This window comes from Anomalospiza imberbis, chromosome 6, assembly GCF_031753505.1.
Source record: "Anomalospiza imberbis isolate Cuckoo-Finch-1a 21T00152 chromosome 6, ASM3175350v1, whole genome shotgun sequence".
In the NCBI taxonomy this organism is placed as follows: domain Eukaryota; kingdom Metazoa; phylum Chordata; class Aves; order Passeriformes; family Viduidae; genus Anomalospiza; species Anomalospiza imberbis.
This window is the reverse complement of record NC_089686.1, coordinates 22,194,121-22,221,919: the sequence shown is the minus strand read 5'-3', so window position 1 is coordinate 22,221,919 and position 27,799 is coordinate 22,194,121. Positions and strand designations below refer to the sequence as shown.

At 44.8% G+C, this 27,799-nt stretch overlaps 1 protein-coding gene and 2 long non-coding RNA genes across 3 annotated transcripts in view; all 3 read right to left on the bottom strand.

Annotated features, from left to right (window-relative positions):
- Window positions 1-248: 248 nt before the first annotated feature.
- LOC137475466 (uncharacterized) overlaps window positions 249-27,799 on the bottom strand; it is a 69,218-nt gene continuing 41,667 nt past the window's right edge. The window contains exon 2 of the long non-coding RNA XR_010999911.1: window positions 249-2,335. This is a non-coding gene — a long non-coding RNA (uncharacterized lncRNA). The remainder of the gene's footprint in view (window positions 2,336-27,799) is intronic.
- IRF2BPL (interferon regulatory factor 2 binding protein like) lies at window positions 12,145-15,731 on the bottom strand. Its single transcript, XM_068192760.1, has one exon. It carries the CDS (start codon window positions 15,094-15,096, stop codon window positions 12,883-12,885), a length of 2,214 nt encoding a protein of 737 aa, XP_068048861.1. The 5' UTR covers window positions 15,097-15,731; the 3' UTR covers window positions 12,145-12,882.
- LOC137475454 (uncharacterized) lies at window positions 20,621-26,816 on the bottom strand. Its single transcript, XR_010999896.1, has 2 exons — window positions 26,330-26,816; window positions 20,621-20,660 (listed from the first exon to the last, which is right to left on the bottom strand). It is a non-coding gene; the product is annotated as an uncharacterized lncRNA (long non-coding RNA).

Below are 27,799 nucleotides of genomic sequence, written 5' to 3'. Positions count from 1 at the left end.
TGATAAATCATCTAAGACTTAGAAAGCCACATTTTCTTTTGAGTGATTCTGTCTTCTTCCACTTGGCAAGTGTCACATTTTTCTTTGATTTTCTTACAGCATTTAAAGCAACAGGAACCTTTTTATTTACTTCTCTCACTGGGCATTCACATAATTCCTTGTTTATCTAGAAAAATTTCCAACTTCAGGATTTCTGCACCTGCAAAATCATCCAAAGAAGGCCATCTACTTGGTCTGACCTGCAAAGCTGCTGGCAAATTTTGGTTTTTATTTAAGTCAAAATTCTGAGTTATTCAGATACATAGATTCAAGTTTTCAGGCACTTTACATATTAGGCATATACTAAATTTGAATTAAATCATTTGCACATGTGCAACCTACATTTATGCATGCAAATCAGGCAATTAGGTACAAAATTACCTGATTTGCATATATAATACTAGAACTGAGCAAGTAACATGCAACAAAAAAACATATTCTATTAATATTATTTTCTTCTCTTCTGAAATTAGTGGCAACTGGATTAGAAAATACTCAAGATTTTCATCACTCAAAATGATTATTTGATGAACATTTTTAGGTCTACTGATATGCTGGCTAATTACACATCTCAAATGATACTAATTTTGTATCATGTTTGGTAACCTAGCATGAAGTTTATAATAAAATGTGTAATACTACCTTTTTTCATGTTTAGAATTCAACTTAAAATTCATTTGTATGAATAAATCTTGAGTGCATGAATATTAAAGCATAGCAACACAAGTCCACCAAAATTTGCTTTTGAATTCAAATTGAAATTTTTTGCTGTTTGTGCAATGCAGCTGCTTTTCCATGCACACAAATATGGAGCATCTGAATATGTAGAAAAAGAGGTCAGTGAAAACCGTTTGTGGAGTCTGGAGGGTATTTCCTACAGTACTGCAGTTGTAAGTAGACAGGTCACACCTCACAGATGAAACAAGAAGCTTTTCCTCACCACAGCAACACTAGAGGAGCCTGCCTTACTGGAAGGTAAGTGCATACCCTGGGAGGGCTCTGGTGATACCTTTGACCCTGACCTCTCCTGTGGCTCTTTCTGCCTCCTACTGCCTCCCTGCTCTGCACATGTACCAACACACTTCTTTTGGTTTGCTTCCTTTTGCTGTGCTTCGTCTTGCTCAGAAGGCAAACTCCTCAGGCACAGACCTGTCCTATTTGTCCGCAAAGTCTTATGCATATTAAGGGGCTTTAGCTGTAGAATAAATAAACAGTAACTGCACTTCTGCTGTGGTGCAGAGACATTTTTGCATGTCTCTAACTGTTCTCATGGGCTTGTCTCCAAACCCCTTTATGCGGTTTATTATAATTTTTAAGATGGGGTCACCAATACTCTTTCAGGTAAGGGCAGATCTTGGTTCCTGTCATGGTGGTACGAAGCTTCACATAGCATCCAGTATTTCATTCCTCATGCATCCTGGCATTTGCTTTCTGATCAGATGCCCATTTTACAGACAGCTTCCAATAAGTTATACAGTGACACTCAGACTTTCCCCACAAACACCGTGGTACCTTTAATAAAACTAGGCAATACGCTTAGGAAAATTATTTCCTCACAGCATGCACGACTGCGTATGCCCTGCTACTGCCTGGATCATTCACCTATCAGCAGTGTGCCACGTCCTACTGGTTTGATTTTTTTATGCTCAAATAGCGCTTTCAAACATTTTAACATCCCCTCTTGGTTCTTCTCCTTTAGTATTTAAATCATAAGTATTTCTAAGACAACCATGTCTTTGTCTTCTAAAAACTATGTTGCACATCTTTGGCTAATACAGGAATATAACAATAACGGCCACCAAAGTATTTGACAAAATCCACATTTAAGAACCATCATCTTGCAACAACCTTGCTTCTCATTATCTATTGCCTCTCATTTCAGAAACTTCTTTGTTTCTTATTAATTGACAAATTAGTAACGAGGGACTCTTCACCTCACAACCTATTGGTCAACTATAATTAATTTTATTTCCAGTGCCTCTGCTGCTCTGCAAAGTTTTGCTGCTCATAACTTGGCTTTTATGTGTCTATTACAACAACTTCAGAGCATCTCTCAAGCATTTAAACCCAGAAAACTCTGCATGTCTCCCGTTCCTTTTCATCCCCACCTGCTGAAGGATAGAGTTTGTATAATTTTCATTTCTTTCCTTTGCCATGGCACTTGTTCTTACTTCATCCTCTATTTCAGGTTAAGAGTCTCCAGATCTCCTTGACATGCATTCCAAAAGAGGTACATTTCCATTTCTTGCTCTTTCCTGACAGCAATCCTCCCTTTCAACACTCAGCAATTTCATTTCTAGAAGGAAATATATACAAAGGCAATTCAGCACCACCTCTGTAAACTCAGGAATTTGTTAGAGGCACTGGAAAGTCCTGAAGGCCAAGAATGGAAGTGTATCTGTAAGGGATAGCTCAGTTGGTTAGATTACAGTGCTAATAACACTGAGGTTGTGGGATTGATCCCTGTATGGGCCATTCACTTAAGAGCTGGACTGGATGATCCTTGTGAGTCCCTTCCAACTCAGAAAATTTTGTGAATTCTGTGATACATATTTCAATCTATGAAGGTAAAAAACAACAGTAGTTCTTCTGTCCCAAGTAAGGTGTACTTCATTCTAATCCTGACATCTATCACACTTTCAAGTGAACAATGACTCATGGCCTTTCATCATTCATATTTGTCATACAAATCTAATTTAACCTCACAAATTCCCACACAGAAAAAAAAAGTTTTGTTGAAGTTGCTAGGCTTATACCACAAATAACATTGCTACAAACAATTGCTAAATGTAACCTGCCTCTCCTAAGGACCTGTGATCGTGAAGCAAACTACCTATGTAAAATCATCAAACCCAGCAGAGAAGGAGGCAGAGGAATTACAGAAAGGACTTAGTAGTGGGAGCAAATTAAATGGATGAATTGTGTGGTTTGCCTTGCTGCAGCAAGCAGATATGCACAAAGGGGGAGAAACTGCTGACTGAATGGACTTGGGACCTTGAGACAGAGAAATCCCTGGGGAAAATAAACCAGAAGTTTGTGCACCATGAAGCATATTGATGGACAAGTGGACTGTATCACTAAGAGAAAAACAGAGCAACTACACAAAAATATTGGGAAAACCAATAGGTAGATAAATGTCAATGGACTCTTGTGCTGTTAGGGGGGAAGACAGCAATGTCATTTATCTGCTGGTGGAAAACCAGTAGCAGACCAGGCACTCCTCCTGCCGAGTCAACAAAAGCAACAGGACCTGCAGCTTGCACTTCAGCAGGAGAGACTGTAGCAATGTACACTGACATGGGGCCTGGGGAGTACTGCAGGACTGGCAGAAGGTGGTTTGGCTCAGGATAGAGTTAAAATACACATGTGCAGCTGTATCTCTGGATGCCTAATGCTGCTGCTGCAGAGGATTAAAACTGAGTAGCTACAGAAAACCTCCCCTCAACAAATGAAGGCCACACAGCATAGGGAGTGTTGAGCTATTTGGCTCTTGTTCTGGCCAGCCTGAGATTGGCTCCAGAAGCATACTCTCATGGCATCTGGGCTGCATTATATTCCTGGGGAATGTGCTCATTTACACCCAGGGAACATCACTACCTGCACGTTCAGAGATGAAAATAGCCTTGGAATTACTTCCACAGAGTGTGCTGCTAGAGCTTAAATGGATTGCCACCTCGAGAATTCCTCCGTAAGTAACATGACGGAGGAAGTGGCGTGGAGGAAATGAATTCATGTTAGACTATAGCATTTTGCTAAAAGAGGTAAAGAAGAATTATTAGTCCTACACCAGCTTACAGAAGGTTCTCCTGAGAGCAGGGACACTCCAATGATACACAGCTGACATGCAAACTTGCACAAGGGAAGGGATTGTTCACTGGAGCATATACAAGTATGTGTCCATCATATACAGGTAAGTGTGCCATTTGAGACATGGAGCTGTTCAACACACCAGTTAGAGAAACTCCTGTGTAGTAAGTGAGTGGTATAACATTGAATTGAGACCAAATGGTCCTAAATTCTGTGGGAACTCCACTGTGAACCAAATGAAAAACCAAGAGAAGTCTGGTAACTACATTGCCAGGATTCCTTAGGGAACAACAGCCAAAAAGGCTTAAGAGCTTAGTAAAAGAGCTATCCAAACCCAGACATCTTTAGGCATCAAAGAAAGTTGGCGTATCAGTACATAGACATTACAACCCTGAAACAGAACATCACTGAGAAGTCTGTGTGGTAATGGGATGGGTCCCCATGAAACTGTACAACTTAGTTTGGACAAGACCCTGAGAGTAAGGATGTGTGTGCTGCCAAGGACTGATGTCTTAAATGCTTACAGCAAGTAATATAAGTATGGTGACTCTCAGTGTGCTGGGAAGGAATCGGGCAACTCTACAAAGCTCATCTGAGGAGGAAATGGTTTGGAGCAGGTAACAGCCTACAATCCCCACAGACTCAGACCAAGATAAGAGCATGAAGGGCCTGCTTCAAGCAGGGAAATAACCTTGCTCTAATCTGATCCCTTGCTTCTAAGGTTTGAACAATTTTACTGGTTTTAAGCATCTCCTATCTTTTCTGAGCTGGAGGACATATCTGACAACTATGCATGTGCTGGTCAAGTGAGGAAGAATACAACTGTATTTATATGTTCTATGCTAAAAGGATTATTTTCCTTAAAATATTAGAAAATAATTCTTTAATTTTACCTAAGTCCTCATTTACAACAACAGAAAGGAAATCTGGGGGGTTTTAAAGTGACTTTAATGTCACTGTTGTTGTTTTCAACAGAGGTGCTCTTAAGAACTTTCATTGTTATATAGTTTATGTTGTAAATTATTTCCATAGAAAGTCGATCATGTCATATATTCTGGGCTATAACTCAGAGGGAGAGGGGATGGGAAAAGCACAGAATAGAGACTACAGAGCAAAACCTGTGCTGATTATTACCTGAATCTTGAGTGTTCTTTTTAGTCCAATTTGTTTAAGCAGTGTTTATTTGCAGGCAATGTTGAGGATCCAGCCAGGCTGCACCTGCCTTCCCAGGCATGCTCAAACACAGCCTGGGATTGCACATCTTCAAGGGAGAGCAGGGTGGGGTGCCTTCAAATGACAGAACCTTCTGCAAGGAGGAAGCTTCAAGCTGTAACTTGCAAAATATGTACTGTAAAAATCCAGCCCACAGAACACAGAAGATCTATGCAGAGACCTGCAACTAATCATGCAAAAACCTGAAAGGAGCTGCTCTTTGTATTAAGCGTGTGCAGTGCAATTCTCAAGAAATGCTGTCATCAGTTCTAGCATGAGGAAAGACAGGTACAAAAGAGCATGAGAATTTCTGCATTGCTTCCTGGTATTTAACTGTCACACAAGCCACTAGACATTCTATCAAGGCTGCTGAGTAATGAACCTATCTTAGGCCACGGGTCCTTGTTAGAAGAATGTGACTAGATATCCACAGATCACACAACTGATACTGTCCTTGATGCCTGCACCTCTTGCTGCCTCCCCTCCAGCAGAAGTGGTGCAGTGAGCACAGCTGAATGAGTTCAGCTGGATTAACACAAAAGTTGACTGCTGGATGGGAGAGTGAAGAGTTGGGAGTTGGAGTCAGAGAACCACTCAAAACCACAGCAAATGTTTGCTAAAAATGAGTATATGCACTTAGCAAGGTACAGCTCTTGAAAGGCTGCATCTTTTTGATAAGATACACAGCATAATCTTTAATTGCAGGAGATGGGATACAATAAATGTGCCAACTGGCCCTTCTTATCACTGCAGTCTGAATTCTTCAGGGAGGAATTATCTTTACATGTAACAGGGAGTCAAGAACATCAACAATACTTGAACAAGTAATAAAAAATACTCCAAAATTTACTGCTGCAGGAAGATAAGAGCTCTTTCAGTTGTTTTAATCTCTAATGTTTTATACCTTGTCTTCATATTTTACAGAAATCAGTTATAGACACTGAGTGAGTTCTAAGAGAAAATGTCTAGCATATCAAGCTAGATCAAATAAACTTTCAAGTCCATGGCCTATAATTTTTCCAGTAGCAGACCAGATATTCAGGCTTCCCACTCCCTCCCTAATTCTGCCCCTAGCTCTTACATACATCAAATCTACAAAAGTGTATTGTCTTTACTCCAACAATGTGCCAGTCTGGACATGTTTGAATGAAAACCTGAGCTACACTATGATCTTGTCTCTTGTTGCCACGGTATGTGCAGCGAAGAGTAAGATTGCCTTAGATAATCCGGAATATAGCAATTCAAAGCAACCCTGTCCTGTCTTTGATTTGGATGTGGTGTGCTTTCCATAATAGCCAAAGGGGAGCTCCTACCTCTGACACACAGGTATGCACTCTTCTTCACCCCGGCCCTCTGTATGTTGCATCAGCAAGAACAGCAACAGCCTCCAGCCTCGGAGCTATCAGAGTGAAGGACGCACACACACTACGGGCAACTGGCCTGGCACTGAACGTTGTTGTTCCCAAACACCTGTGTCACACAAGCGCTTTTCAGTTCAGCTGCACAGGTGTGACAACATGCTTTTATTCCAGAGGAAGGGAGACAAGCATTTGGGACAGTAACCAACGGCTATGGTCCCCCTTGTTCTGATAGGCATTTGCTGTGTGACCCTGGCTCAAACACTTGAGATTACCCATCTGGAAAATAGGTAAACTAATGTGGTAACTTGAGGAGTAGCTTCACCCTTTCCTAGGCAGAGTTCTCAAATATGGTTAGCAAAGTCCCAGGCAACTTTGCATAAAAAACACTTGCTTAAGGAAGGGCAAAACTCTGTTTTGGCTTCAAACCAACTCGGGGCTGTCCCCCCTGGAGAAGCCCCCTACGCCTCGCCAGTTTGGCAGCCCTGAAGCAGAAGCAGGCTGCTAAATCAGTGGTTTGCCTGAGGAGCGAGCGGAGGCTTGCAGCAGTATGGCTGCTTTCTCTGCACATTCCTCTGGTGACGCTGCTTATTACCCAGCATGCAGATAACCCTGAGTCAAGGCTTTGGTATGAGCGGCGCTGCCAGGAGCTGCGTGCTTGGAATAGAGGGTTACAGTTTAAACCGAGGTGAAGCGCCGTCCCCAGTCAGCTGCACCCTGCCTGCCTCTGCTACTCGGCTGGAGCCAGCCACCCCTTCACCTATTTGCAGAAAAGGAGCTTTCCAGTCCCTCCCCTCCACCCCATCGCTCACCCAGGGATCATTCCCATTGAGAAGCTCTCAGTCTAATAGTAATCCCGACGAATTTAGCTGCTGCTAATAAATCCCACCCTCTGCCCCTCCCAACCTGCCTCCATGCAAATCCATTTGTAGGTTACTTGAACAATAGCGGAGCTGTAATCAGCCCTCCTCTCTGGCAGCCTGCAGGGAGGGAGGGGAGGAGGATGATGACAGTGGGGAATTCTGCTCGGCTCCTTGAAGCTGCACAGACATGTTTCATGTCCCCGTTCCCATCCCCTGCGCAGAGGCGGGCAGGCAGGAGGGCAGGCGGACGGGCAGGCAATCACATGGCTGTCTAGGTCGGCCCAGCCCAGCGGCAACTGCATGCCCTGGCGACCCTCCCCAGCCCAGCCCGGTTTGATTCAGTTCGGTTCAGTCCCCGCCTAAGCTGCCATGCCGCAGCAGTGCCAAGCCGCTCCGCGCTGCGGTGGAGCTGCCAGGCTCAGCCTCTACTCCCTAAACAAAGTAAAGGGCCTTTGCGCTGGCCAAAAAAAATTAGAAAGATACCCCACTGAAGCAGACTTGAGCGAATGGGTGGCCTGGCACAGCCAGTACTGCCGGGAGAGTAGTGGCAGCCAGAGAGAAAGGCACAGCTCCCCATTATAGGGTCTTCGGGGACCACAGAAAACCAGTCTTCTCACTGTTAACGATGATCGTGTAGGAAAGGGGAAAGGGAAATTTCCTGAAAATAAATTGCAATTTGCAGCAGTTCACATCTTAAAGGTTTCTTTGCAAAGGGTCATAAAAGCAGCAGCGAGTGCATATGGCCGAGCAGGGCTACGGGGGAGGGGGGTGGGGCAGGGAGGGCTGTGAGCGGATGCCAAATCAGCTGAAACCTAAGAAGCTTGACCTTCCTCACCTCCACCCCTGCTCCCACCGCCTCCAAAAAACCTTGCAAGGGCGCTTCGGGAAGACAAGGCACACAGCAGCGAGGAGAATGCAGTCTCAACCCGGCAATAGGCAGGGTTGTGTGGCTGTGTCAGTGAGGGGGGAGAGAGAACACTTCAGTGTAGCTGTGTCCCCTCTCAGCAATGCAGACTTATACCAGCATGGTTCATTGCATCCAGCCAAGCAGTCAGACCTTGGAATCTTGAACCTACCTAACCCCAAGTAGCTCAGCCAGTCCAACCAGTCACAGACTGTACTGGCCAGACAGACTTTTGGTGAGCGTCCTCCCCCTCCCATTCACATGTCTAACTACTCCCTTCTGCTGTTCACCCTACAGTTCCCTGAATGGCTGAAAGAGAGTGGGTTTGCTGTCAAAAACTTGAAATGACACGTAATCTCCCATGTTTCTTCTCATGGAGTCAGGCAAGTCCATTCCCAGGGAGAAGAACTGGGTTCCTGCAGAGCCTCCCAGTCAGGGATGGCAGTGGGGGGCTGGGCTGCCCTGTGGCAAACACGTGGAGACAGAGATGTTTGTCTGGCTCATCAGAGGAGCCCTGTGGTATCCTCAGTCAGTGCACACATGCCTAATTCTTCTTTTAAGACATACATCTGGGAAAAGACCTTGTATGCCATTCTTTTCACATCACCCTATCAGCAGAGGCACTCCCCTTACCAAACTGCATTAGAGGTTTTAAGGCAGGGGCTGAAACAACAAAAGCTTGGTTACATGGTTTTCAGACACCTTGAAGATAAATCCAGCAGTGAGTGTTTCTATACAGGAAAGTATAACCATGCCCTCTGCGTCTTCTGGGGGATGGTTGTAAGGACAACTTTGTAGGTACAGAGCTATGTTTTGGGTAGAAAATGCATGCTGTAATGGATTCTGATGGCTGAACGCCAAGGGGGAAGCTGTTCTGCTTCAAGAATAGCCTTACAAGAGTCAGCACTACAGTGACAGTTCAGTACTCTGCTGCAGATCTACAGGATGTCACTTTGGCAGAGAAAGAAGTTGCTAATGCACAACACAATCCATCCTACAATGAATGGAGAATGACTGCATACAAAAAAAAAAAAAAAAAAGGCAAGACTTAGGAAAAAGGGAAGCTGCAAGGCAACTACTGCATAGTAAGCTGGGAACCTGAGAGCTCTGAAGACAAAGCCCTTTCCCTTGAGGGGAAGAAAATCTCAGCTCACAAGACACATAAAGAAGCAGACAACCCTTTTTCCAGTGACTGCTGCAGCCCTGCAAAGCTGTGCTGGCAGCCAGCCTATTGGAAGAGATTGCAGTTTCAAAACAATGTTAGTCCTGACTAGTTCGAGGAGGTGAACATGGTCATATGCACAACATTACTAAGTAAATAAAAAAGATAGCAAGGTTTGTATTAAATTACACCAGTTACCACTGGTAAATCCAAGTTCCTGTTGGAACTGTGTAGTATTTCCCCCAAATGGACATAGCAGCTCTTCACTGCACAAACACATCTATCTCCAACTCACACACAGCTGCCAATGCTTAAAAAACAAACATCCAGTGACACACATGTTCTAACCCATTTCTAAGAAAATAGGCTACAAGGCTATTAAAAGAAATGTCAAGAATAATCTAACTGGGGAAAAAAAAAAACAACCAAAAAGCAAAACACAACAACCCTCCCTGGGAAAATAAACCATTTAAATACTACCCCATTACAAGAAGGAATGAAAGCACAATAAATGACCATCTGGACAAATAAATTAACTTACACCATTTATTCAAGCAAACATTGGGCTGTACCTTAAATAACTGGCAAGTATGGGGGATGGGAGCATTACTGTAAAATACAGAAATAAGCTGAATCTCTGTACATGAGACTCACTCGGCAGCTCCCTTTTCCTCCTCGAAAAAAGGTTACAACTTGTTTGTCAGCTGTGGACATCTTCAGAAAGATAAAAACCTATGGAGTGGGTTCAAAGCAATGCTGGCTAAAATGCCCAGACTGGCTGCTTAATGAGCCAGAGTAAAAGAAAAGGTCACATGGTTACAAAAAACCTCCATACAACAAACGCCCTGTAGCTATGGTTAATTTTAATTAACTGCAGTATTACAATTCACTTCAAGCTTATTTTCCACCAATGTTTACTGCACCTTACCTTTCCTTTGCCTGCTAAAAATCAAACTGATTAGTCTCATAAGTGGGCTAATGTTTCAAAAAATAAGAGCTTTTCAAAAATTATCTGAAAATTTAAAAATCCACCAAATGTGTCCCTTTCTAGCTACAACTACTGATGAATGATTTCAATATTACAGGAGTGGTTCTGTTTATATAAATCAGGGTATTCACACTTCTGTGATACAATTAAATGTTGAATAGCCAGTAGTAGTTAACTTTTAATAGCAGTTGCAGTTCACATATGAATATTACTTCTCCTTAAGTTTAAACTTGAATTTCAACCATGTGTACAATTTTTTTTTCCTCTGCCAGTCATGAGCTTACAATGTTAGTCTCCCTATCTCATGATTTAAAAATAAACTGCTGTGTGAGAATTGCATGCTTAGAAATAACTGAAAATAGGATCAGTACAAATCTATATTCTAAAAAACATGTAAGTTGTATCCAACAATTAACTCAAAACATTCCTTTTCTGCATTACTTCTTTGATTCATTACATAAGAACAATATGTTTGGAGATTTTTAAGCACTGATATATCACTTGTAAAAAAAATAAATCAATACACACACGAAGTCATTGTCTGAAATCACAAATATAGTGATGCCAAATACTAAATCTCAGAACATAACAAACCCCACCCCCTCCCCATACACACTAAACAGCCAGAGAGTATCTATACAAGACTGCAAAGATCTGTAGGCACACTAAGCATATAGTCTCAAGGCTTCTACCATCCTTCCCACCAGGAATACAAATCAAGTATGTATTAAGACCAAGCAGATACCAAATGCCATCCAACTTTCCTTTATACAACTATGGGGCTTTGGTGGGTGGGGATCCCACCATATTGAATAAAATAAGAGCTCATAACCTATGTTACTGTCGCATTTGGAACAGCTCTATATTCTGCCGGTCAGACTGCAAAGGATTTCTGCAGTGCTGCTGGGTTTTTTTCAGGTTTTCCCCTCTTTCCTCCATTTGCCTCACTGAAAAGGACAAAGTTCACATTAGGTTTGTTTGCATTTTCTAGCTAGCATGAGGCCTGTGTATTTACTTTGCCTGTTGATCACTTAACAGGTATTACACTGCTCCCCTATCTCCTGAAAATGCCAATGTCACACAGAATTGTTAATTATACAGAGAATCACATATAATCATTGCCAAAAAGAAAGCATTAACTTCAACGCTTAAAGGAAGCTTCCTTGCCTGAAAACACAATAAAGCCCTTGAACTGCTCATCAATTCAAGTTATGAAAAGCCAATGCCTCAATGGGGTAGCAACCCACCAGCTGCAACACTGACTGTAGAAGCTGTTATTTCAGGCTACCCTCTTCTGTACTCTGTTCAGCTACAGTTCTGCCTTACCATGAGTTTGTGGCTAATGTCAAACTTTGACAACCACTCTTAAAATCAAATAAAATTATTAACTATGGGATGCTTTTTTTTTTTTTTTTTGTGAAAAGAAGGCTTCATTTTAAATCTCAAGCCTTATTAAGTTGCACAGGCAATGTATGCATCCTGTATTGCAAACAGCTTGCAGCTGGAGAGCTAGTGGGGGGGAGGAGAAGGGAGGAGGAAATGAGATGCAGGAACAGTAAATAGAAAATGCTTAGTCAGCAACCGTTACTGCAACATTAAAGGTGAAATGTAAATAGGCACAGTGCCAAGATTTAAGTAAGTTTGATAATACCATCATCATCTTACCACATATACGTGAAGATGTGCATACAAGTGCCACAATTATCACAACAAACTGCAGACTCTTGGTATAATGGAGACCTTTAAAAAGCCAACACGGCTTGCGCATACTGCCTAAGCTTAGAGAAAAATAAAACTTGCTACTCAAGAAGTATTAATATCAATTGAATTTATTACAATTTACTAAGCTCCAAGGCACATTACAGTGTTCTGTTAACTACAGAAATGTATAAAGGACAAACAGAGCATGTTTCTCATGTACAGCATTTTGCTCTACTGTTCAAAAGCATCCGTGCATCAATAAAAGCAAAAACAAAAAACACATGAAGATTAAAAAACGTTCAGATCAATAGAAACAAACTGAAACATTTTCCTTACAAACTTGCAACAAAAAAACACCCTCCCCCCACAGCCACCCCACCGTTTTGCAACAAAAAAACAGAAACGAAAAAAAAAAAAGAGGTGAAAGACTAACACTCAGGGCTTGTAAAACGTAAGCTGTCACCATTTTTGTAGCAATTTTTTAGGCATCAACACTGGCCTTGGCAAAATTTTTTTTTGTCTTTTGCGTTTTTCTTCTTCTTTCAGAGAAGTGCATACATTTACAAAAATACACACCAGCAGCAGGTAATCGCTAAGGGCTATTAACTTTGTACCTAGCCAACACACTGCCAAAGAAATGAGAACAGGTATTATGTAGTAACCAAACAATATTATATTCTGTTTAACAAAAACCAGCTCTATCCTTCAAATGAAGAAGAGTACATACCTTTGTTTCAAAATATAGAAACATACGACGAAAATAATGTCTATACATAAGACTAACTTTTGCAGTTTGTTATATTCACAATTCTACATCTTCAGGAGTCTGAAGGGATTGGATTTCTTACTCAAGGGTCTCTCTCCTTTTTCACTTTAACGTCCCCAGCTAAAATGGTCGCGATCTCGCCCTGCATAAATGCCCAAGGCACATTGGAACCGACTAGGGGACATTTCTCTCCACTGGGGCAGTAGACTTCACCAGTCGCCCCTTGGGCCTTGATGCTTTCTCTGGAACAAGGGAAGCAGAACTTGTGGCTGGGCACAGAGGGGCACTGAACAAAGTGGGTGTCCTCCAAGCGTTCGTGGCAAATGGTGCAGCACAGGGGCCCACTGTTGGCCATGGGGGAGTCCGGAATGTTTTGGGGGTGCACTTGGTCCATGGCGGGGTGGGTGCTGGGGGGAGGAGGGGCCACTTGCAGGTTCATGTCCCCGTTGCGGGAGGCCAGACGGCGCTGACCCGGCACCGAAGCCGGCGACACGGGGCTGCTGCTGTTCCTGCGGGTGGACGTGGTGGAGTGCACCGAGCTGCCGTCCTTGGGCGAGTGGGCATTGCCCAGCGTGTCGGCCACCGACATGAGCGCGGCCATGGGGGACTGTCCGTTCTGGGGGGCGGACTCGGGTGGCGTGGTCCGGTTGGAGTGAGGCCCGAGGGGCGGCGGCGGCGGGGGGCCCCCGCCATGCACCGCCCCGAAGCCCCCGGCCGACATGGTGAGCTTGAGCGCTTCGCTCTGGCTGGCCATCCACTGCTGCCGCTGCTGCTCGTCGCTGAGCTTCAGAGCCCCCTCGGCCGAGTCCGAGGGTTCAGGAGAGGCTTTCCTCTTGCGCATCGCCCCGCCGCCGCCGCCGCCGCCGCCACCGCCAGGTCCCCTAGAGGCGGCGGCCGTGCCCTGCGCCCCGCCGGCCCCGGCCCCCGGCCGCGGGAGACTCACCAGCGCCGTGGGCAGCATGGGGCAGCTGGCGTCCAAGTAGGGCTGCGGCAGCATGTCGGCACCCACCAGCTCCTTGAAGAAGCGCACAGACTCGGGCAGCAGGTCCCCCAGGAGCCGCCAGTCGCCAGAGCCGTGCTTCTTCTCGTACTCCAGGTACTTGAAGCCCGAGGAGAGGCCGCGGCCGAAGTCCTTCATACAGTCCTGGTACATCTGCTTGGCCACGCCGGAGGCGCTGGAGAAGACGGTGCCGGAGCCGCTAGGATACTCGATGAAGAGCTTCAGCTCATAGTCCATGCCCGGCTTGGAGACGGCGTCGAAGGCAAAGACGCGGCCCAGCAGGGCGTGATCCTTCTTGAAGCGCACCTCGTAGGGGGTGCAGCCGGCCAGAGTGAGCAGCGTGTCCCTCACGATCTTGGGCTTGCTGGCCCACTCCTCGGCGCGATTCCGCAAACTCTCGCTAAGCTCGGCCAGCGCCTCCGCGTTGCGCTGCTTCTCCTTCAGCTCCCGCTCTTGGTCACTGCTGGATACCGAGCCCGGCCGCTTGCCGCAGGTCTCGGAGGACGAGCCGCCGCCTCCCCCGGCACCGCCGCCGCAGGTGCCCCCTTGGGAAGAGGCGGAGGGAGCGGGGGGACCCCCGCCGCCGCGGCCGCTCAGGCCCCCGTGCGGCGGAGGCAGCGCCACGCCGGAGGCAGCGGGGCCGTTCAGCAGCGTCTGCGGCAGCAGGTTGGGGGGCACGCTCATCTGAGCGCCGGCGGCCCCCGGGGGCAGGCCAGACACGAGCCCCCCGTGCGCCCCGCGACGGGAGGAGGAAGAGGAGGAGGAGGAGTTCGGGCTTTGCCGGTTCAGCTCCGGTGGCCCGTCCTCAGGCTGCTTGGGGAAGCCATTGGGGCCCCCCAGTCCGTTGGGCAGGCGGGCGCCATGGCTGCTGCCCAGGCTGCCCGGCGGCGGCGGGTACTCGAAGCGGCTGCGCTGCTCCGCCGCGGCGGCGCTGAGCCCGTAGCGGTCCAGGCTGGACTGGGTCAGCCCCGCCGAGGCCGCCTTGGAGGTGGCATCCACATGGTTGAGCTGCTGCTGGGCCGCCGCCGCCGCCGCTTCTTTGGCGGAGAGCGTCACTGCCTTTACGCCGACCGGCGGCGGGGGGCCCGGGGAGCGACCGTCCTGGAAGCAGCCGTGCGCCCGCTTCAACTGCCGGGCCGTCTCGATCACGAACTCGATGCGGTCGGCGCCCTCATAATTAACGCAGCCCCGGCAGACGGGCTCCGTGAAGTCCCAGATCATGGCCCAGGGCATGCGGGGCAGATCGCATAGGTAGCACGACTGCCTCCGCGACGAGGACACCTGCGCGGCTGACATGGTGCTGCTGGCTGGGGAGCTGCTGCCGCTGCCGCCGGGGTAGGGGCTGGCTCAGTCTTCCCCCCCGAGCTGCAGGGGGGGGGTGGCTCTCCGTACCTGATCCTGTTGCCCCTTTCAGCAAGGGGGATCGTCTGCTTTTAGTTCGCTCCTGCTGCCGGAGATGGCTGCTTCTACCTGGGGTCCTGCCGCTGCTGCCCTGGTGGGGTGGGAAACGATTCCACTGCTCCTCCGGGGGGTTGCCTGGGTGGGGGTCGCTTTCTAGCCGCTTCTGTTTCCCTGCGCTCTCTAGCTCTCCGCTTGCTGCTGCTCCTCCTCCGGGAGGAGGCGGAGGTGCACGGAGGAAGATGCGGGGGGGGGTCACCTTCCACCCGCCACGGCTGCCTCGTGAGCCTGCAGTTCGGTACGTGCTGATCCACCGCCGTGTGCAAGACAGGGGCACCCGCACGGAGCTGTTCGGTCCCGGCAGCAGCGGCTTCCCTGAGGGCTGGCGGAGCTGTGGCAGTTCGGGAAGCAGCAGCGGCGGCGGCAGCAGCGTGGCGAGCGGCGCCGCCTGCTCCTCACTCACATCCTCGCCGCTACTCGCAGTCCGAGCGCGGGGTGCTGCGCGCCGCCGCGTGTGGCTGCGCGCCCCCTCCGCCGCGCCGCGCTCCCCCCGCGCCGCGACGCCCCTCCCCTTCTCCGCGCCGTGCTCCCGGCTCGGCTGCACCCGGGCGGGGCTCCGCGTCACCGCCGAGCGCCCGCGCCCCGCTCCCCTCCCCCCGGCCGCCGGCGCGGAGCCCACTTGTTGCGCGGGGCGCGCATGCCCGGCGCGCTGCCCGCGCCCTCCCCGGCGCGGCCGCAGCTGGAGCGCGGCGGGGCGCGGGCAGCCTGCGCTGCCGGCTATGTTTGGAAACTTGAACGCCAGATCGCGCCCTCACCCTCCTCCTCCCCGGCCGCGCTGCCGGCCCCCCGCCGCGGCACCGCGGTCAGGGCGCGCATGCACAGTCGTCGTCGTGGTGGTGGGGCTTTTTTTTTTTTTTGGTTGGTTGGTTGGTTTTTTTCCCTGACTGCGCTTTCTAAGTTCAGATGTCTCGCTTTCGGGATTTTGTAAGCCCGCGGTCGCCTCGCTTTACTTCCGTGACGGCTGCGCGGCTTTCTGCCACCGCGACTGTCGGTGGGATTCCCGTGCGCTCCGGCTGCTGAGGCAAATGGGGGATCCCGCCTTAATATCCGATTTCGTGTTTCTCTTTCAGTGATCCCAGTGACAGAATGACACAGTTTTTGTAAGCCTGTGACTGCATCAGAAGCTCTTCCACTTTTGATTTGTTTAAACCAGCCATGTTTGCCAAGTGTTTAAGGTTGGGCTGGGAAAGATAGTGCTGTGCATTGCTCAAGGGTGTAAAAGAGGCAAGGCAGGTGAGTGAGTAATCGCTGTGATCTCATCTCCCTAATGCAAAGGGACGTAGGATTTCCCCGGCGTTGTGAGAACATACGGCTTTTTTTTTTCCTTCTATTTCTCCCTTTAAATAGCTAGCTAACATTTGCATAACACTGTTAACAGGCAAATTACTTAAAACAACCTCGGTTCATGCAAATAAGCCAAGAATTAATTTCACTGGGAGGAAAACAAAATAACCCCCCCCGAAGCTTCCCTTCTCCCGCCCGCGATCCCCGAAGTTGCCCGCTCCCCGCCCGGCCCCGCGGCCACGCCGGTGCCCGTGCTGGCCAGGAGGGGCTCTGCAGAACCCGCTTTTGCTCTCGTTGCAGTCGGCGGCTGTTTTTGCAAACATCGATATCGCTGCCTGCGTCCAAAGAATAATAAACTGTCACTGCGGGGACGCGGTTCGGCCGGGACCCGGCGCAGGCGGCCACCGGCATCGCGTCACCGGCCGCACGGTGCCCGCGGAGACAGCGCGCAGCGGGGGAGGGCGCGGGGGCGGGGGGGCAAGCAGTCGCACGCTCGGCGAACGCGGAACCTCTCCCAGCTGGGCTGTGTTGGGTGGATTTCTTTCTTTCAGTATCTCTTCCTGATTCCTTTGTTGCTAGAAACGCCGAAATCCCCGTCCATTGCAGGTTTCCCTCTGTGCTTTAAAAGGACTTAAGTGTTTCTATGGCGGGGTGCCACGGCTCCCTTACACCGGCACGCTCAGCAGCCGTGCAGCACCAACGGGGAAAGACACCTTCTATTCGATTAATAACGTTTTGGAACTCACATGACAAAAAAACCTTCCTTTAAATATTTCATTTCATATCACCAATACGTGCCATTTCCATTTTTAGTTGTCCAAAGCATTTTATGTGTATGTAGTTCTAGTCTATAAAGCTGGCAAATGAGTCTGATTATACGTGTGTGGAATTATTTTATAGGGAAGGCTTAATGAAATGCACACATTGAAATTACAGGAATGGTAGGACCAGATAAAATACAGTTAGAAAATCAATTGTGACAAAGTGACTCTTTTTCAGGGGTAGCTTGTAGAAGCGGTAAGTAGAGATAGAAAAGTCTTTGAATTATGTGAGCATCCTGTATGCAAATTGGCTGAAGAAGATGCGCTAAAGGGGAGTGGATTTCACACTTAAAAATTTCACACCTAAACTGTGGACATTACAGAAGCTTCACAGAAGTATGGCAGATGAAAGCTGGTCAAAGTAAAAGTATTTGCTTCCAGCCACAGTGATTTAGTGATGGCTGCAGGATTTCTACATTAATATGTCTTTACTTCACTAAATAAGCATGTGTTCCCTCTGATTCATACTGGAATGTCAGCTCCTTTCCTATCCTCTTACTGCCTCACGCTGATCTTCCTATGAGGAGCAGAACTGGGCTGTGGTAAAAGGTCAGCCTCTGGTTAAAAAACTCGAGTTGAGAGACCTGAAGCTTTCCCTTCATCTCGCATGTCTAAGAATGCAGAACTGCAACATATCCTGACTGTATTTCAGTCCCCCGGTTACACAATGACAAGGCATTCCATGTGCTTGAACTACCCCTCACCCTGGATCCTCGATCCACTGAATCCTCCTGCAAGAAAGCCCTTTTTTGGTAAACTCACCTCACAGAAACAGACTTCTTGGCTCACAAGAGCAGTCTTTATAGTGGGTGTAAATAATAATCACCTTAGATATAATCTAGCCTTAGAAAACCATTTACAGGTGCTGTCAACTCTCTTTATAGTTTGTGAATAGAAAAAGAGAGAGATTAGCATCTGTGACCCGACCAAACTGCCTTTACTCTAAGTTGCAGGATACACAATTGCGGAAAAATGTTTGTCTTTCCGTAATGATTAAACTTTGATTTAAACTTTGGTCATGGGCACGTACTGTACCATTACGCAAGCAGCACTTAAGGATGAAGTGTCAGCATAGCAACAATATGGCCAGCAGCAGCAGCGATCTCTGCAAAGCTGATTGATGAAGAGAACTGCAATGTAAATGCAAATAAATGCCACGCTGTGGCACCTTCACAGGGAACGACTTGTCAGTATCAATCTAATCTGGGTAGGGAAAAATAGATTGAACGGTAGCAATGTAACAAGCTTCCCATCTATGGCAGCACTGTCCTTGCAAGGGTAGCAAGCAGCAAGCTTTCCGGCTCACCTTCTGCCTTTTCTCTTTGCCATGCAAGTGACAGGACAGGAGCAATCAGATTGGTCTTGCTGAATTTATACTAAACATGCCTGGTGTTTATTTAGCTCTGAAATAATCCAGGAATTAATATTACTTTTGGAAGAAACAAAGAGGAAGCCTAAACAATCCATTCAGGAGTCTAATTTGGCTAACTGAAAGAAAGAAGCAAACAAAAAAGAGCATAAGAACTTCCCAAGCAGTAGATTGTTAAGGGTGATGAAGGGGAGTGCAAGGAGGAATGGAGCTGTGCCTGTGAGCAATTGCTACCCTGCTACTGTTTTCTGTGCAGGAGCACAAGTCAGCACTGTGGATGCAGCATTAGGGATTCCACAGAGATTGCCCCAAGTTTACCACCTGCCAGTAGTCCCAAGGGACAAGGACTATAATTTTCACAATCAGAAGTGAAATCTACTAATTCCTTCCTTTCAGTCCGAGGATAAATACTGCCATCTGATAACCCCTTTCCCTTTATTCCTATTACCATCTTTATTTGAAAGTACACACATGCACGTATAGGTCTGTGTAACAATAAAACAGCAGTTGAAGCATCAATTTAAATGAAGGAATCAAAATGATCATACAAAATACAGTGTGCAGGAGCTGGCCACTACCTTTCCTAGAGCCATCAGCAGATATGGAAAGCAGAGGGTGCAACACACCATAAAGGACAAGGTGACAAAACCCAGGTGGCCTGGCTGCACCCCAGGCACTACTCCGTGCCACTCCCAGACGTGAGCTCCCAAAACACAGGGTTACTGTAGATCTGGATGAGAGAGGAGTACTGTGGATTATCGATCAGCTGTCCAGTGTTAATTATGCAGAATATAGGACAGCCCCAAAGTTTGGAAGCAATAATAATGAGGAGCCCATGATCTCAGCAGCTTGGGAATGAACAGTCTGGTCTGGCTCTAAACGCTCACAGCCTGGGAATATGTTTAACTCTTTCCTGCTTGCTTTAAGAAGTTTTGGCACTGATCACCGCAGCCGTCAGAGCAGCTGGCTCTTCTGCAGGCACTTACTTACAGAAATGGCTCTTTCTTTACTGATCAAAACAGCAGCGACAGCTGGAAAAAAATACAAGAACGAGAAGGGTAGCGCAGTCCAGAAAGTGTAATTTACATGGATTTACCTCAGAATAGCAAATAAAATCAATCACAATCAAATGACCTGGCTTCAAAAAACAATGCGAAGATTAGCAGTGAACAGAGTACTTGGTGGTAAAGAGAGTGTGTTCAGCAAATCAAAACACAAACACTTCAGGAAGAAGTTGCATAATTTTGTCAAATTAAAAGTTAAACAACATTGTCTTCTACTAGAAGCTGCCAGGAAGTGTCCAAAACACCCAGTTACAAAGAATAGGAGTAGTTACATGTTTCTGTTTATCATTTCAGTTCTCATCTCATTATAATTCTGGTTTTTTCCTACCATTTTTCAGGTAGTGAGCCTTGCTGACATACAGAGTTTATTGCTTTCCCACCTAGGAACTCTTCTTATGACACATTTCCTAACGGACGTTGCCTCTCGTTTCCTCTGCTTTTCCCGGTCCCATTTCCAATGGGTGCTGGAGCGCGGAGCCGAGGGCACAGCGGGGCGGGGGCTGCCCTGCCCGCAGCCGGGCCGCTCCCCCCCGTGTGCAGCCGCGGCGGCTCCCCAGCTCCCCCGACACAGCCTCTCGCTTCTGCCCCGGCAAGCACTGAGGGGGGGTCCCTCTTCGAGAGCCACCCCACACCGATTTTCCTACAGCTGTCTTTAAGTTTTGAAAACATGCCTGGGAGCCTGGATTTCCACACATTAACCTTTGCCAAATCTTACAGTGCAAAATAAGACACCTACAATTAATTCTGCTCACTCTGCAAGGGACTAACGACTGGGGCAGTGTGTTTTAGGCTGGGATATGTAGAGCTGGGGCCTCTGCTGTTGTTTATTTTTACTTTTTTCCTGGACTGTTTTCATCTTACATCCTGTGGACGTAGTAAACAATCAACAACAATGAATCAACTGAATCGGTACATTTTAAGGCTATTCCCACTGAGAGCCACTTGCACTTTCGTGACAGTGAAGAATCTGCCAAACATTAGCTTAGTTACCAGCAAGACAGGCTCCTCCCTCCCTTCACCCCCATACACAGATTGTTTATCAAAACGTGCTGCCAAGAAAAATATCCCTGCTTTTGGCCTCCACCAGTAGATTAATAACACTTGAGAACTGAACAAAACTTTACTGTGTTTTCCAAAAAATAAGGGAGGTGGGGAAAGGGAGGGGGAAGAAAGGAAAGAAGAAAGGAAAGAAAGGAAAGGAAAGGAAAGGAAAGGAAGGAAAGGAAAGGAAAGGAAAGGAAAGGAAAGGGAAAGGAAAGGGAAAGGAAAGGAAAGGAAAGGAAAGGAAAGGAAAGGAAAGGAAAGGAAAGGAAAGGAAAGGGAAAGGAAAGGAAAGGAAAAGGAAAGGAAAGGAAAGGAAAGGAAAGGAAAGGAAAGGAAGGAAAGGAAAGGAAAGGAAAGGAAAGGAAAGAAAAGGAAAGGAAAGGAAAGGAAAGGAAAGGAAAGGAAAGGAAAGGAAAGGAGAAAGAAAGAAAAGAAAGAAAGAAAGAAAGAAAGAAAGGAAAGAAAGAAAGAAAGGAAAGCAAGAAAGAGAAGAAAGAAAGAAAGAAAGAAAGAAAGAAAGAAAAGAAAGAAAGAGAAAGGAAAAGAAAGAAAGGAAGAAGAGAAAAGAAAGAGAAAGAAAGAAAGAAAGAAAGAAAGAAAGAGAAGAAATTCTGACACTTATAATAAGTTATTTCACTCAGCATTACCTCTCCTTTTCCTCTCTACCTCCTTTTCCTCTCTAACTAGGCCATCTGAAAAGACCAAACCCGCTTTTTCTCCAAGACCATGTTACAAATGCTGATTAATATTGTTATTGAAAGAAGGATGATATGGACAGAGGATAATGGTGAGAATAGAAGTGGGGGGTGGGGGCAGTTTCTTTTATTAGCACATATCAAGATAAGCCATGGGGAGAAACCAAGAGGAAAAAAAAAAAGATCATTTACTTTCCTTACAAAGACTGTTGGTAAAATTCCTTAGGGAGCTTAAGTGCCAAAATTAACTGTCTTGGTGTATTGCTTTTAGACACTACTGCCTGGGTGAATTAAATCAAATCTTCAAGCAGCAGCCAAAGATAGCTGCAAGGTGAAAAAGAGGCTCTACATTTCCTTGGTTTTTTTGGTGAAACTCACAAATTTGTGGAGATTGTCTTTGCTCCGGGGTTTTTAATCTCTCTCTCTCTCTCTCTCTTTTGCCTTCTGGGCTATTTTTACTATTTTATATTTGGCATTATAAATGTGTTTTGTAATGGGAAGACAAGGTAAGAAACAAGCAATTGTTTAGAAAAAGAGAAAAGTAAAAAAAAAAAAAGAGAATACAGCCTTACATACCATATCTATTTATGTGTATACTTACATGTGAGAGTATACTTATGTATGTAAGTAATATGTATGTAATATCAGGTGTTTTTCATTACTCTGTTCTCCAAAAAACATTATTTAGTAAAAGATAATAAACAGCTCTTGAACAGTGGGATACAGACTAGTGAAAACAGTTTACTGAAATTAATGATGCTGGATTGAACCAAACCTTCCTCCCTTTGGAATTAGTGCCAGACATAGTTTTCCTGAACCCTGTCCAACTGCCTGAGCGACAGACAATTTTCATTCTATTTGTGCTAAAGGCTTATGACTAGTGCTGGAAAATGAAGCCCTTGCCCTTGATCTCAGTGCAGATTAAAAAAAAAAAAAGCAGAACCGTGCCAATTTGTTTCCTCTGCCACTAGAAGCCCTTGTGCTCTGGGTAATGCAAAACAATAAAAAGTTCACATGAAAACTCTCCACTGAAAGGAAACCCACCAAGAGCCATGTATCTCTGCTACACTCAACAGCCAGTTTCCGAGATTCTCACAATGTCATCAAAATGCAGAGGGTAAGGGCAAAAAATAGTTACCAGCCAGTAATACTGTCTTATTTTTCTGTTTCACATCTAATTGCTATGCATTTGATAATGACTGCTAAAAAACACCCCACTGTAAATAACCATCCTCTCCCTTCTGCTAACACCCATCTTCCCATTTTCAGGTGCTGCATATAGATTTAGGGCTGTGCAGCCCCTGTTGTCTGAGCTAATTCTATTTCTAAGGGATGAAATACACATTTGATATACACCCCCCGAGTTATAAACAGTGGCTATACCGTAGTGCTGTCAGCCAGTTAATCTCTGACTGTTTTTTCCTAGATTATTAATAAAATTAGAATCCCAAGCAGAAGGCGTTTGCTTTCATTGTACAGTCTGCACTTGTGACACGGTACATGTGGAAAATTTTGAGTGCACTGCAGTGAATGGTCTGGGGGGTTAGTTTTTAGCTTCGCTAAGTACCTGGCAGGCTGCCATGCTGAAGGATTCTGGGAACTGAAAGGCTCCCAAGTACAAACTGCCAGCATTAAGCAGTCCTGACAGCTCTGCTCCTTCCACACTTGGCAGCAGTTCAAAGTGCTCTTTCATTTGAAAGGCTGGAAGGCTGCCATGTGCAATGCAGATTTGCTGTGCCTGCTCTCATAAGGAACTGATAAATGCCGTTGCTGTTGCCATGGGGACAGGAGGCTATCAGAATGGCCTTGTGATCTGCAGCCTCTCAGCCCTGCAGGTTTGGGTTTGGGGGTTCTTTGGGTTTTGGGGTTTTTTTGTTGGGTTGTTTTTTTCGTGTGTGTGTGTTGTTTTTTTTTTTTTTTTTTTCTGAGATCGTGAAATAAATGTTCTAGAGTTTAACTCTTGAAGGACAGGAAGTGCTGATTGGAAAGGAAAGGGTGAGCCTCTGTGCGTGGCTCCTCTGAAGCGCTGGGAACAAGATTAACACATACCTGCCAACCGTCCCTATTCGGGAAGGACTGGCCTCAGGGATTTTTTTGTTTTGTTTTGTTTTTTGATTTTTTTTCTTCCCCTCACTATCCCCACACAGAGTTTTCAGATGCTGTGGAAAAGAATTAATTTAGCACTGGATGTTGTAGCATGCCCGATGTCTTTAGCTCTCATTAACCTCAGTGGACAGTTAGCAGGATTAGACCCATTATGTGCACTCCACGTGTGGTTAGTGTGAATAAAAAGAATGAACAGTGACTGCATGTCTGAGAGCAATCTCAGTGATGATGCAAGTCCTGAGAGTGAATTTCAGCTTGTCCTAGTTCCCAAGATTAAAATAAACACACCTTTGAGCTATGCACAGTTTGAGTGTGTGTTATAGATGAGAGTGAATATCTACTTCTGTAAAGCTGTAGAGAAGAATATAGGCAGCAAATATTTCAGTCAGAATTTATACTCATTTCCCCTATGTTGTCTTTTTTTTTGTTGTTTTTCACACTGTTTCTTTCCATCTCTGCTACAGCAATAGATCTGTCTTCCCTAAAGACATTTTGCTGCAGAGCAATAAACTGAATTCTGTTTAACCAATGCGAAGTCTGAGCATGACATCATAGCAGGGAACAATGGAATGCATCACTGCTCTCCCTGACCACACAGCAAACTTCAGGGCAGCATTAAAAACATCAATATGGGCACGCCTCTATATTCACAGGCACATGTAAAATGCAATAAGCATTCAGATAGTGGCACAATACACTAGGAAACACAAAGCACTGGGGGAATCTTGTTTGTATACTCAAGTGTTAACAGTCTGAGAGCTTTGTTCAAACCTGGGGAAAAAAGTCAACCCCCCCCCCATGTGAACAAATCCTCCTTCCATCTCAACATGGATCTCTGCTTTCAGAACTGTATACTTCTATCTTTCCAATATACATGAACAGTGTTACATGAAATGAAATATTAAAACAGAATGTCAAGCCATATTCAACAGATAATCTGATTAACCACCTGCTGGTTAACCTGTAGCTTTTTTAAGTAAACACCACCACTCTTACTTATTTGACTTTCACTCCACTTTGGTTTTACTTATTTTTTTACTGTATTCAGTTTTAAAGCTTTTTGGTTGTGTGTTAATCAAAGATTTGAATGAAGAAAGTAGTCATTTGAAAAACATACAAGAGAGAAATTTTAAGGAGTAACAGAGAAATACACGCTATAAGTGTGTGTACACACACATACCCACACACTCCCTCTACCTTTTCTGAATTCTTTTTTAGCTTCTCTTTTCAAGCAAATTAAAGCATATGTGATTCTGAGTTTTGTATCTGACATTAGATTCTGATGGTTAAAACAATCAGCATATTCAAATCAATATAAAAGTAACTTGTATACATTTACGAAGCAATTTCAAAATTACAAACAAGACTGTATTTCACAAGCCTTTGCACCACAATGAGCTAGGCCAAAGGAAATATTTCTTCCTGATTGCTTGGGATTATTATTTTTTAAAAAATAAATTAATAAATGTGAAGTTAATTGTAATTCTACTGTAATATCTTTACCTGATTCTCTCTGGGTTCTTGCCTATGGTTGTCATGGTAATTTGATAATACTGGCTTGTTCTCTACACATTCTGTTTGTCTCACTGGATTTCTTGATTATTCAGAAAACTCTTTTAAAAAATCCTCCTGTCTCTCTCCCTCTGCCCCCATTCTGACTCAATCCTGCTTTTTTCATTCATTTAGCATAGAGGAATGTGTACTATTTTGCTACTAATCTGCTAGGGTGAAGCTGCTTGCTCCACTTACCCGAAAATGGAGATAATGAGCATACATACTAGAGCTCTTCTTAAATTATCTCCCATAGTCTATGATAGGGGATAGAGAGGAAATGTGGAAAGATAACTGCATATAGATTTCTTGTAGAGTACTTGGATCTTAATCCTATAGATATTATTTAGGGTTTAACTGCTGCATTTCTGCTAGCAGAAACATGTATTTAGCTGTTGCCATTTCAAATGTGACAGATACATTTGTACCTAGAGCAAGAGTCAGAATATATTCTCTCTATATGACAGAGTAGAAGCAATATTTTTATTCAGGGGTTCAAGTGACAATTTATGCCGCAAGAAACAAACTGATCATGCTTTGAATGCACCAGTGAAACTCAAAGAAAAATGCACACAGCTAAGTAATATTTAGCTCAGGTGTGTATTTACAAAATGTTTATGTCATTGATATGTGCATATTTTAAAAGCACTCGGCATTAAATGATGCATACAAATATATATGTACATATTATAGATGCATACATAATATATATGTATGAAGGTACATAAAATTGCTTTTTTGGGGGCTGGGGTTCTTCCCCAGGCAGTACAGGATATTGTGATAAAAGCAAGGAATACCATTTGTACCTATGGTTACTTTGAATAATTTGCTTGAATATTACATCTCATGTTAATATCTTTCATAGTCCTTGTACATTTAGCCTCTACATTCCTCAAGAAAGGGTATGTATTTTATTTTGCTGGTCAGTACCTCATACAACAACAACCTGAAATCATAAGAATCTCAAAGAATTATTTCAAGGGAAGTAATTCACCATCATTATGAGTCATTACTGAAACTATGGTCCAATTTATTACAATTTTGACACAGTAATTTCCACTTTACACTGTCTTTACAATGTATCAATGGAATTTGCAGTCCCTCTGAATAAAAAGTACCTAGTATCAACAAGAATACCTGTATCAATGAAAGCTACAAATTCTTCTGTGTGGCCTCCTTTGCTTACTTCTTCTCTTTCTTGTACTGTAAAGCACATTTGGGATTCAAGTCCTTTTGATGGCAACATGCTGTGGAATCTGCTAAACTCAGTAAGCAGTCCAGCCCCTTTATTCCAACCTATTGCCATAATCTAGGACATCAGTGACATTATCTCACAGTCTGTTGACATCACTCTGTGAATCACAAGACTAGTAAAGGTTGCTGTTGGTGTCACAGGTAGTATTTGTCATACGAGTACAATGTTCACACTCAATTTTAACTGTGAAAATGCTGTTAAAATAACTGCTTGTACCTATAAATTTATTTGGAATTTTTTCAACTGTACAAATCCTATCTTCGTTGTACTTTGATTTTCAAATGTTTATTGTCAGTAAAATAAAAATGACATATTTTATCCAATTCCTATGTAATGCAATAAGGCAGCAATGAACACATTTTCTTTTACATGCTAAAAACCACCTATCTCTGCTACTGAGCAGAAAAGGTTTCAGTAAATCACACGTAGGACATCTAATGTTAAAATGTTCTTAAACTTACTTTAAACTCCTATTTATTCATGTATTTCTACAATGTAGACACTGCAGAAACTCAATAGACCATACACTTCATACTTAGCATAAAAATTGTGCCCCCTCATTTCTGAAAAGAAGACTGAGCAGGGCAATGGTCTATTTTTCATTCTGCTAACACCTAATTATTTTTATTAAACATATCCAGTAGCATTTATTATTTGAGCAATCACAAATATTTACAAAGAAAATATAGTCTTGAAAGCAACCTACATGAAGATGTTTTTTCTTTTCCTAGAATGTTGTTTGTTTTCATACCTGCTATTTGTTAAAATTCAGTAATCTGTAGTGATCTTACTTTTATTTGTGTAAATTAGTAGTCTTGCTGCACAAATTATGAAGGCTTTGCCATGCAAGTGTACTAGGCTCAGCTATTTCGTTTAAAAGTCAGTGTGCTCCAGTCCATTTTTTTATTACTGTTATCTTTAGTTCTGTGAAGCCTTGGAACATTTCCCAGTCTGGATCTACAGAAAGTTTCCCAGGAAAATGTATAAAGAGCCTGTGTTCTGCTTTACTCTGCAGTGCCTAAGTGCTTTTAGTGAGCTAGGTCTTTGAAGACACAACTCATGCATGGAGTCCAGTCAGGCTGAAAAATTTAGCAATTGAGATATTTTACAATCCAAAATCTCTTTTAAACAAAGGTGTGGTTTAGCAGGACTGGCTGCTTCTGACCTCTTTCAGCCTCTTATTATTGCAGCTGCTATGATGTAAGGCTGAGTATGGTAAAGCTAAAGTAGCTGAGCTCAGGGAGAAATGCTGAGAACAGCTGTTTTACTGTAAACATTAACAAGGGTTTGACTTCATTTGCAAGCTGGGAGCATTCACAGTTTCTGCACAAATACTTCGGGAATTTGTTCTA

Excerpts from the sequence above, each read along its gene's own strand:
- IRF2BPL (XM_068192760.1), bottom strand. The coding sequence starts at position 15,096 with ATGTCAGCCGCGCAGGTGTCCTCGTCGCGGAGGCAGTCGTGCTACCTA.